The following is an 11,787-nucleotide window of genomic DNA, read 5'->3' as shown; positions in this document are numbered from 1 at the left end:
AGTAATTATTAATTTTAGTAAGTCTTTATTTTAATATCTTAATATATATATATATATATATATATTTATTTATTTTTTTTGAAAGGAACTAATTGGGATGATGATATAATGATCTAGAAATTGCATCCACTAAATAGAATATTAATAAGTGAATCAATCAGTGAAGCAGTGAGTTAATGAGTGAATCACTTTAGTGTCAGTTACTGAGTCAGACAGTGAGAGAAATGACTCTGTTTATGTGTGATCAAGTTAGTACGTCAGTCAGGGTGTTTGTTATTCATGGATTAGTGAGGACATTTTGTAATAAGTTAGACAAGTATTAGTTTTGGAATTTCTTTTGAAATATTTAGGCCTGTAGCAAATGTTATTGAAGAAATATAGAAGTTGTTATCTAGGATGGGCTTGACTTCATATTATTTTTACCAAATAATGTAAAAGAATCTGCTAATGATAAAACACATTATAATAATAGTGTCAGAAGTGGGATTAATTTGGGGAAAATAAAATATCACTTTGACTAAGTTTTCACATGACAACACAAGCATGAAGTTAAATGAGAAATTTTCTGGGGAATTTGAAAGAAGACCACTTAGAAAGAAACAGCATTAAAAGAAAATCAAAAATGAAAGAGATTTAATACTGAAAGAAGAATTGAGAACAAAAATAACTATCATGGAAGACAAGATCAATGAAGCTGTTGGAGAAGTAAAGAGGGATTACAACAGTGAGATCAATGATGTAGCAAATAACTTCTATAACAAAACATTTAGAAAAGAAACTAGTAAATGCAAATATCAAACAAGCCACTTTTATTTTCTGTATATGCTCAAGAGTATCAACCTAAACACCATTTACTATAAGATATGGAATAGAACAAATTTAGTCTACACCTGTTACCACTATGGCTGTAACATCCGTGACAGAATTTGGTTTGTCAAATCAACAGCATTGCCCAGTTAAGAAACCAGTGGCTTATGATGGAATGGTACCATGGGAGTTGCATCGAGCTCAGTTAAAAATAATTTCCAGTGTGAATGGGTGAAAGAGTGATGAACAAACCATTAATTTTGCTGCAACCTTATTAACATGACATAAATTCTATGTACATGGGTGGGGTCAAAGTGGGAACACCAAAATCTTTTACAGGGTACCATTTAACATAGTTAGAGAATTTTACTCTATGTTACTGATTTAGTTGCAGTTTATGGTATAGGAGAATAAATACCAAATAGAGTATACAGAATAATGAAAAAAAAATTTTAAAAACTGTACAGGGTGTTAAAGATGTCTGAAACCATTGTCACTTCAACAGATTTTACAGAATGTGTTCCACATGCTGTCTTTGTAATTTAAAACAAGTTTGTAGACAAGATTTCTATTCTCTTTGAACACTGCAAAGCATTTTCATGTAATTGTCAATGGTCTACACTGACAGTCTCCTTAAATTGAACTAGCAACTTCCCAACAGCACTGTGAGTAATGTTTCTCTCTCTTTCTCTGGATGGCGTGCATTAAATTTGGCAGCAACCTTATCTGCCAAATAACAGGATTAGCTTGACATCCTCATACTTAGACAGCATCATAATCAGTCACGTATCTGAAATTAAGAAAAGCTGCAAGTCACCTATGCTTCCAGACTTTTCAGATACCTTGTAGATACACGTTTTCGAGAATCTAGGGGTTATGCAAATGCAATATGAAAACTGTACAATGAACAAGTTTGTTTTTTTCACATGAGCATCATCTTACACTCTGACTTGTCACAGTCTGAGTTAGACTGCTGTAGGGAATTCACAGGCATGTCTTGAGTACAAATACTTTTGTAACGTGTCTGATTTTTTGTGTGCAACACAGTTATACATTTTACTAAAAGTTTGCCACATTTTGTGTAGATACACTTAGCAAATTTAGAATTATAGTCAAAATTTATTTTAATATACAGGGTCAGTCCAGTGGATCAGCCCCATGAATATTGAACAGGGTTAACATGACATTGACAGGAAATTAGTGAATTTCAGTTTTTACATATATCGTAAAACTTATACTTGATTTAAATACTGTAAACTTCAGAATTACCTTTAAAGTCTGTATTGAAATTTAGGTAATTCTGTGACTGTAGGAGGCTGTATTGTAGTAGTGGTAAAAATGGTTTTTCCCCAGCTTGTCTAATGATCATGTTACACCTAAACTAAAAGTCAGTAACTTCATTTTTTTTTCTTTAACTTTTTCTATGAGTTTTAAATTAGCAATTTTAATAAGTTAATCAAGAATATTTTATCTGCATATAGATTAAAATAGTTACATAACCTGTTGGTGTAATGTCATCAACAACAACAGTTGTCATCAACAACAACAGTATTCATGTATTATATTACTGTGTTTTCTCAATCTATTAGTACCGTCATCATTCTGTCAGCCGTTATTCTAATTTGATTCTCTTCTACAGGTAAAGTATGGCGATGATGAGGTGAATTTGGGAAATGAGCTGACTCCAACCCAAGTTAAAGACCCACCAACTTACATCAATTATCCTTTTGAAGCTAATGATTTTTACACCCTCTGTATGACTGGTAAGTTTCAAAATTGCTTTGTAGAAGTTAAGTTAATTTAAAATTGTATAATCAGATAGTTGTTGATTAAACATTTCTTCAAACTAATGTAACGAGCTCTACTTTCTTCCAGGTCCAGATGCTACTTTCAAACTAAGTAACTGGTGGTATTTTCTTCCAGATCAGATACAATATTTTTCAAAGTAGTTGGGAGAATTATTTCCCAGGTCCAGAAGAGGTTTTAACACTTACATACATCACAGATGTCACAATCCATGAACAAGGAAAATACAGTACAAATTAACTTGATAAAACATCCTTTAAAACAAATAAACTACATATCAAACTTTGAAAACCTTAAGCAATAAAACTACATGTAATACAAAAATAGAACCTTGATACAATAGAATTAAAACACATATATCAGAGACTTTGGCATTAACAAGGGACAAGTGCATCATTTAACAAAACAAAAAGTAGTAAACTGTTCTCATAATAATAGTAATACAAAGTACTGATAATACACTTAGAACAAAACTACTAATAGAACTCTTCCTATTAAAAATACAAGACATAACATATGTAGTGAAACACCCTTTAACAATGATAATTCATTTTAACTATTTTTCCACTAAAACAAAATCAAAACAAATTAATGGAAAGAAAAACACCTTAATCACATCCTTTCTAAAGCATACAGCAAAAACAAAACCCCCAGAAAAATTAAGAAACAATCTTTAACTAAATACTAATTAGAAGGATAATATACACGTATTAACACAAGTATTTTGATGCAAAATCTCAATCAACATAGTAAACGTTTATAATACAGTAAAAGAGTCAAACTCTTAATGACACCTACAAAGTAATCCACACTTACAAGAAACTCTTTAAGTAGATTCAACACAGACATAACAAGTACGGAGAATCAAAAGAAAAGAAAGGCAAAATGCAGAGCTACCTCTATATTTACAACATTTGAAATCTCTAAAATAAAACAACATCATATGATATTTACCCTTGTCCAATGGTTCAGTCCTTGCCCTCATTTTAGGCCATTGAGTAAATTCTCCAAGGTGGCAGTTATCTGACAATTGGTTGCCCTGATGGTGTCATGGACTTTGAGTAGAGCACTTCTCATGTACTCTAGCTCAGATCCCAAGATGTTTTATTGAAGCCACAATGAAGGTGTGGTCTTCTGCCAAAGCCAATCCTCCTCTTGATTATAGAGGCCCAGGCCTCTGTCTGCTAAGCCATCTCTTGGCAGTGCTGTTTGAGGAAGTAGATCTGATGAAATCTAGGGTTGTTTGGGATAGTGATTATGAGTATGGTTGGGTTTATCAATTGCTAATTGGTCAACTCTCAGGGTCTTATTTAGTGGTTGTTGTCCAGCTTACACATAGGCAGAGGCTTTCTGCTTCATCTCCTCTGGTCTGGTCTGGTAGGTTCTCATGGTCAAAGCTTCTTTATTTGTTGCAAAGGTCCTTAACTTCATAGGTGTTAGTGGTATTTGTGAAGGTGGCAAGACCTTTCTTAACTGTGTTTCAGGAGATGTGGCTGCACATCTGTCACTTCTGCTTCACCATTTTTAGATATTGCACACTGATGGGACACCTAAAAAGAGGTTCTTGATTCTGAGACCTCTGCCATTTCTCTTCTTTAACTGCTGGTATTTTGGCAATCAGTAGCTGTTGCTGAGGTGCTGATAAGCTTGGCTCAACCAGCACAGAAGTGGTGGTAGGGTGACTGTTGGTGGTCTCTACCACTCTGTCTGATGATAGCTGAGATTCTTGGGATATGAGCTCTTCCAACTGGAGCTGCTCATACCTCAAGGAGTTCAGCAGCAGCAGTCTGACAACTGACTTTTTAAGGTCTCAAAAGTTAGTCAGTCAGTCTGCAATACATCTTCATCCATAGGTTCCACCGGTGGAAAGTCAGGCCAGTTCCAAGTGTCTTTGGATTGATGAGAAAGTCCTGGGCATGTTGATGTTTGTCATTGTAACTTTATCTTTCCAGGGCAGCTTAAAATAATAGAGGCTTCAGCACATAACAGAAAGCAAAAATACACTACAGATTGGTTGAAGGCAAGATATCCAAATTGGTCAAGAACTCGATCTTAAATAGTAAAAGTCCTAATTGGAAATGTAAATTCAGATTAATTCCAATTTGTCAAATAGTGCTACGAGCATAGGTTGAAAATGGGCATAACTGCTTAGTTACAACCATTACTCCTCTCTAAAAACTACTTTTGATCAAACGACATTTCTATGGGGGTTCAGATGTGCTCATGCTCTAATTACCCTTAGAACATGTGTCCCTATTGCCCATGACCTTCCTGATCCACAAGCTTCATTAGGTCTCCTTATGCCCAATACCTTAATAGCCCCATTCCTGTGATAACAGCCAGCACTAAACCCATTCCTTCCTTCTGGTTGCTGCACAAAATAATGTCCAATTCAATGAGGAAGGAACTTGGTCAAGCCTGCAAAATTTGTTACTACACACATGACCTGACTTGGGTTAGGGGATGCCAACCCTTACTTTTGACCATTAAAATAAACTAACATTTACATTTTCTTTCCTTAGGGACCTTCTTCCAGTTACAGGTTTAGTACTAGCTTTGGTGCAACTTAAAAACTTCCATCAAGTGAGTGTTATTTTCCACCTCTTCCTAGTATACTCGTGGCCTGCATTTTCATGCATCTTATACAGAACTTTGTAGTGAAACAATGTTTAGAAAAATATCTAAAAACTGTGTGCTTTAATAAATATTTTAATCTGCTTGATAAAATATTCTCCCACATCCAAATAAAGCACTGACCACATCAAGCTTATATTTGTTGTTATACGTAAGCTACTTTCTGTAAATTTCATATGCTACTGATAATTTCACCTACTCATGAACATTTCGATTCATTCCAATCAAAATATTTTGCATTCCTCTTAACAAAAAAACAACAGCTAAGACTGTTTTCTCTCTCTCTCAGATGTAGTGTGAGTCTCTTCATTACTCTTATCTTTCTTTGAAAATTCACTTCCTGCTAAATTTTAAACAACCTCTCATCAGTATTAATGAAAGTAACAAGTGCACTACATCTTTAGATAATATTTTACAGGCCATTCAAATGTTAATATTTGTTTTCTTTGTATAATGGATCTGTTTGTGTAATACAACACTCATGAATTACTTCATGAAATGTTCCTACATGTATGTGGGATCACACACACACATATATATCTATTTATGCATGTGTAATGTTCTATACATATATTTTCATTATGTCTTCATATACACTACTAGCTCAAAACAGACTGCCTCCATTTCCCACACAAATTACTTCATAAATGTCTCAGGTTACTTTCTGAACTAGCTGAAGCCTAGTGAGGTGTTGCCATCTTTTCAAGCATCATGAAATAATAACCACTGACAGAATTAAGTTAAAGACAGACTTTTAATATAAATTTTGTGTAAGTAAGGACTAACATTCATGCTATAAGTACATTAACATTAATACACATTAATAAAATGCAACTCCCTCACTGCACGTGAAGAAGCTATATGCTCTTCAGGTGTACCAGAACAGATCTAGCAGGAATGTGTAACATTCTCCATAGCTTTCTCACCCCTCAGCTAGATGTTCTGCCTTGGAAAAATCATTTGGTAGCTCAGATAGCAAAGCTCTTTCATTTGAGCTTTCGAATTTCTAGCCATCATTCAGTTGGGAAAATCTTTAGTCTAATTGTGTTAATCAAGAAGATGTCATCAAATATCCTAAGGATATCTCTTATAGTGAAACTCTGCTTGATAGCTTTGAAAGTAAAGGTCCTATTAATCTTAGGATTGACAAACCATTGTAACTTCAGATAATTGAGTGGTACTCGTATATGTAGTGCATACACTACCTTATAATACCATCTAAAAGCTCAGAAAGGAAAGGTCGCAATGCCTTTTCAGCTGAGTTTTTGAATTGTACCTATCATCTACAGTTGTAGAATTTAGTGATGTACTAGACATTACATCTAAAAGCACCAGCTATCCTAGCTTTGTAATCAAGTTAAAATCACACAGTGTAGTGTATACATTATATTGTAAACATCACTTAATAGCTTGGAAAGTAAGAATTGCCTTTTTTTTCAGTAATTAGTCCTACAATCATTGAATGTCCTAGCTCTGTATAATCAGACTTAATCCAAACCTCCAGCAATCAGAAGGGTGCCAACAGTGGATCAGCCAACTCTCAGAGCTGTCTCTAATCTATCACTTCTTTATCTATCTCATCATGAACATACAGACAAGTATTCTCAGCTCATCCCTCCTTATCCAAGTGCTTGATCGAGTCAAGCACTGAACCATACAAATTCAGCATCAGGTATTATCCTGCCTTCCCATGAATCTGTTCATTCCAAACAGTGACATGTTTGAGATGATTAAGGAAGTGGTTCAGAATATCTTTAGCTATACTCTGAAATGTTGGAGGAGAAATCTGCATAGCCTTTTTCCCACAGACTCTTAGCCAGCACCAAACCGAGACATCCTAAATGTCGGGGGTACAGTGTAATGGGCACAGTCAGGACCCTGACACTCTAAGGTGGCAGGATGCACTTGGTAGATCGTCCATTGCCTCTGCCTGACCCCAGACTTCACTGTGATCTATGGTTGTTTTGGCAGCATACCTTTCAGCTTGGAGAGGAAGGCAAACTGTCAGAACTTTGTGCACCCTGGATGGTTGATCGAGTTTTCTTGATGATCAACCTCAGTGCACAGTGAGGCTAAATGGGGCAGTCTGTTTAAGACTCCAAGGCCTTTGCTAGCCAAAGTAACCCACCCCAGCTTTAGTCGAAGCCACCCAAGACTAGCTCAGAGTGACTGCAGCTGCAGTTAGTAGAAGATGTTCACCAATAGAAATTCTCTCACCACCAAGTAAGCTAATGGGCAATGACTGGTGAAGCAAATGGACCACAAGGCAGAGGTGAGCCTCAGTCTCATTAGACACCACACCACCTTGATGACCCTTGCACTGTGCACTGAGATTGATCATCAAGAAAACTCAATCAACCATTCGAGGTGCACAAAGTCCTGGCAGTTCTCCTTCTTCAGTCTGTGACAGCAATGATAAAGAAGTCACGGACCTTCACAGCAGGGACAGTAGTCAGATGTCCAGAATAAGATGTGTCCTATACCTGATAACACTCTTGTAAAACTGTCTCCCTTCAGTGACCAGCTCTTTTTCTTGATTGTAAATCTTTCAGGTAGTGAAAAATGCCATTTTCTTATCCATGAAGCTTTTTTAAAACTTAATGACATGGAAGTTCAAGTACAGGGGACGATAAACACAGCAGAAAACAAGGTATCCAGTTGTCACAGCACCAACATTTTCTCCTTTCTTTGTGATATATTTAGGTAAAACTGAATTCACTTAAAAGCAATAGGATAGATCCATTTAATAACAGGAGATTCAGTCAGGATACCTAACACAAAGTAATGCTTAGTCTCTGAATAATTACACCATGAAAATTTAATGAAATAGAGAGACTGGGCACAAAGTGAAACACAAAATGAGCACAGTATGTGTACCTGCTTTACTTATATGATATAATCACTTTTACAGGATGTTCAAATCTTCAACTGATCAGACCATATTTATGCATCAGACTCTCTAAGTTCAATGTGGCATACTTCTCAAGAAGTTTTTTATTTATTAACAGTGACTGGTGATTGGTCATTGCCCATGTGATTGGTCATTCTCATTCAAACATTGGTGAGGATATAACTTCAAGATATCACCTGAACCATCATTGATGGACATCGTTGTAAAACATGCAGGATTGCAACAATATCACCCCTTCTTTAGCGGAACATGTTCTATTTCCTTTAGCATTACAAAGGAGCAAAGGCAGCTACAAAAAGATCAACTTAATAGCTTTTTTGACCACTTTTTATATGAAACCTGCACATATACAGAATAAATGATAAATTCAGAATAAATACTATATTTATAGAAGAATATTGAAATGCATGGTATTTTCATATTCTGCAACTTAAACATACTTTTTTTAGTTTGAACATTATCAATCAGCTATTTCTTATAAACGATTTTTGACTTACTAATTTCTTTTTTACGCCAAATCTTTTTTCTCCTATAATTCTTCTATCTTATCTGTAAATGTAAACCACTTGCGGTGTTTAATTATCTCTGACTTTATCATTTATGTCTTTAGTAAGCCAATTAGGTTTAATGTTCACTGTAATCCTTTAATTAAAAATAATTGGTAGTATTTTTTCCATATTAAAAATGTTGTGTTCTAACTCAATAATTGGAAGTATATATTTTCAGATCCAGATGCCCCGAGTAGGCAGAACCCAAAGTTTCGTGAATGGCATCATTGGTTGGTAGTGAATATTCCAGGAAAGGACATCTGTAAAGGAGAAGTATTATCAGACTATATTGGCTCAGCTCCTCCAAAAGGAACAGGTGAGTTTCCAGAGGAAATTTCTGTGGTACAGAAGGTTATATGTTTTATTGATTGCACTGCATGTATGCTAAATCTATTCCAACAAGGTTTTTAAGGTGATTTCAGAATGTTAGAAAATTATTTCTCTGTTACCAACTTTAAGATTTGTTTTTAGAAGCATGATTAGTTTATTTGCTTGAGACATCTGTTTTACTTCTCAATTATTTCTTTCAATGGTGAACAACTACCAGTACATTAGCACCTCACTGACAGTATTGAGTATTGTGATAAACATATCAGTAGACATCAACATCATTTGAGATTTGATTGGAGGGGTCACATTTTTACAAAAGTTTAGGGACCTATTAGGTCTTATATTTTCTTACAGTGAAATTCAATGTGTCCTGGCCTTGGACAAAAAACATAAAACTTTTAAAATTTTGTCGGATTTGTCTAACCTTCTGCCCAACATTCCATAATTTATGTATGCTATTATTCACAAGACTAATTGGATGATAAATGACATTGTATTTGAATATTGCATTATTGAATCTAATGAATTGCCAGTTTGTCGTAATTTTAAAGAGTACGGTGTGACAAATTGATTGTATATGTGGCTTAAAAGTAACTTACCAATTAGTGTTTTAATCTCTTCAATCTTGATAAAAGCAACTGATTTTTATCACATTATTGGACAGGCTACAGATTACATACCTCTTGGGACATTCCAAATTGGTACCTAAGTAAAACCTCTCAAGTTTAACTTTGTAGGCTTGGGATCTAGCCATGTTTTTGAGAGATGATTTGATGACCAGGCAGTTTCTGTCTGAAAAAAAGTAGCATTAGCAAATGGTTTAGCTTTTTAGCACAATTAGTAAGAGGGCTTATTTACTTTCACCCCATTCTGCTAGGCTTAAAATCCCAGGAGGGAATAGTGGTGACATCTGTTGTTTCAATTAGAATAAACCTGTTACATTTTCTTGTAAAATGTAATATGCAGTGTGAATTTTAAATAATGATCAAACTTTGAAAATAACTGAATTCTGAACCATTAAGTGTGTCAGTGATAAGATAAAACTTGAAATTATTATCAGGTCATATGGTTTAATATCTTAAAGGATTAAATATTGTTTACAGTTTCCAACAAAATAAATATGCGTGAAACAAATAAAGAAGTGTAAAATCATTAGATTCTTTTATGCAGTTTGATAACCTATTTCCTTAAAAGGGTCTAATTAGCTGTATGTATTTTTTTTTCAGGACTACACCGTTACGTGTTTGTAGTATACAAGCAACCAGAATGCTTGAACCCCACAGAAAAACAACTTACTAACACGTCAGGCAAACACAGGGGCAATTTCAAAATTCGAGATTTTGCTGCTAAATATGATTTGGGGGATCCATGGGCAGGAAACTTCTACCAGGCTGAGTGGGATGAGTACGTTCCCAAACTGTATGAACAGCTCAGCAACTAATTCCATGTAACTTTAAGTCGTTTTTTTGTGTGAAATATCTTGCTTCAGGAAATCATTTTATCTGAATAATTCATGGAATATGGCATCACTTTAGCAGTAAATAACTCTAACATCAGTAAGCTCTACTTGTATCCATTAGTGTAGGGTCATATTAACACTATTTAGCTTGCATCCGCTACTGTGGTGTTAAGTTAACACCAGATAGCTCAGCTTGCATCCGCTACAGTGGTGTCACGTTAACACCAGATAGCTTGGCTTGTATCTGCTACTGTGGTGTCACATTAACACCAGTTAGCTTGGCTTTGTATCTGCTATTGTGGTGTCACGTTCCATTGTGCTAAAGCTACACTGGTATTAAATACCATTTGATTTTTGCTAGCTGCAGTCTGTTAGACCATTACCATTTTTCACCTTAAAACTTTGTTCAGTGATTTTTATATGCACAGTGAAATGATATGTTAGAAAGAATAAATTGTTCAATCTAAAATAATATGCAGAATGAATAATATAGCCCTTTTGATTAAACCCCCATGATGGCTCAGCAATAAGTTAATGGGCTTATAAAGCTAAAAATTATGTTTTGATAACCACGGTAGACAGAGCACAGAAAGCTCATTGTGTAGCTTTGTGTTTTACAAGAAACAAACCTTTGTAATAAATCATTTTATTGTGCTTATGCAATTGTTGTACAATTTTTAAAGTTGAAATTAATTAGAAGTGCCATGTAACATTTATCTTTTCCATTATTCCAATTAAAACCACAGTACAGGATATTCATTAAATCAGCATTAAGTATCGGTCAGTTTTCCTTAGCTGCAGTGTGTAAAACATTTTCCAATTAATCACATAAATATTTAATCCAGACATTAAGTTTAAATGTATCAGAAATTTTCAATTTCATGCATTTGTTTTGTTTTTGATCAGGTTACACATAATAAAACAATTGTACATGTTTTAAATGATAAATAAAGCTGTGATCTTTATAACTCAGTAAGTGGCAGTTTCCTTAGTAACTTACAAACTGCATCAAATTATCAAACTATTTTCCATGTTAAAGGTTTTTAAGTTAGCCACTTAAAATAGATTTTCCAGCATTAACGTTTTGTCTAGTAGCTCTAGTACGGCCAGAGAAAATCGGTATGCTTTAGCATGTGACAAGATTAAGGGATTCTTTTTTATTTTTGAAATATTAAAAAAAGATCCAAAATAACTAAACTGGACATAAGAAGAAAGCATAACCTAATGCTTAGTGTATATAAATCACAAAAAAGTTGGGTAAAGTTTTTGATAAGACTTCCATGGAAAGTAGA

The 11,787-nt window shown here is 34.6% G+C and overlaps 1 protein-coding gene across 4 annotated transcripts in view; it reads left to right on the top strand.

Moving 5' to 3' along the window:
• The window catches only part of LOC106476050 (protein D3-like), a 15,976-nt gene extending 4,717 nt beyond the window's left edge, over nucleotides 1-11,259 (top strand). For all 4 annotated transcript variants that reach the window (XM_013936721.2, XM_013936720.2, XM_013936719.2 and 1 more), the window contains 3 exons: nucleotides 2,447-2,570; nucleotides 8,885-9,022; nucleotides 10,263-11,259. In XM_013936721.2, coding sequence (XP_013792175.1) covers nucleotides 2,447-2,570; nucleotides 8,885-9,022; nucleotides 10,263-10,477 — 477 coding nt within the window. In that variant the 3' untranslated portion in view covers nucleotides 10,478-11,259. The remainder of the gene's footprint in view (nucleotides 1-2,446; nucleotides 2,571-8,884; nucleotides 9,023-10,262) is intronic.
• Nucleotides 11,260-11,787: the final 528 nt, after the last annotated feature.

The sequence above is a fragment of the Limulus polyphemus genome, unplaced genomic scaffold, assembly GCF_000517525.1.
Source record: "Limulus polyphemus unplaced genomic scaffold, Limulus_polyphemus-2.1.2 Scaffold9703, whole genome shotgun sequence".
Taxonomy (NCBI): Eukaryota; Metazoa; Arthropoda; class Merostomata; order Xiphosura; family Limulidae; genus Limulus; species Limulus polyphemus.
Note: the sequence above shows the minus strand (reverse complement) of the source record. Positions and strands in the feature narration are given on the sequence as shown.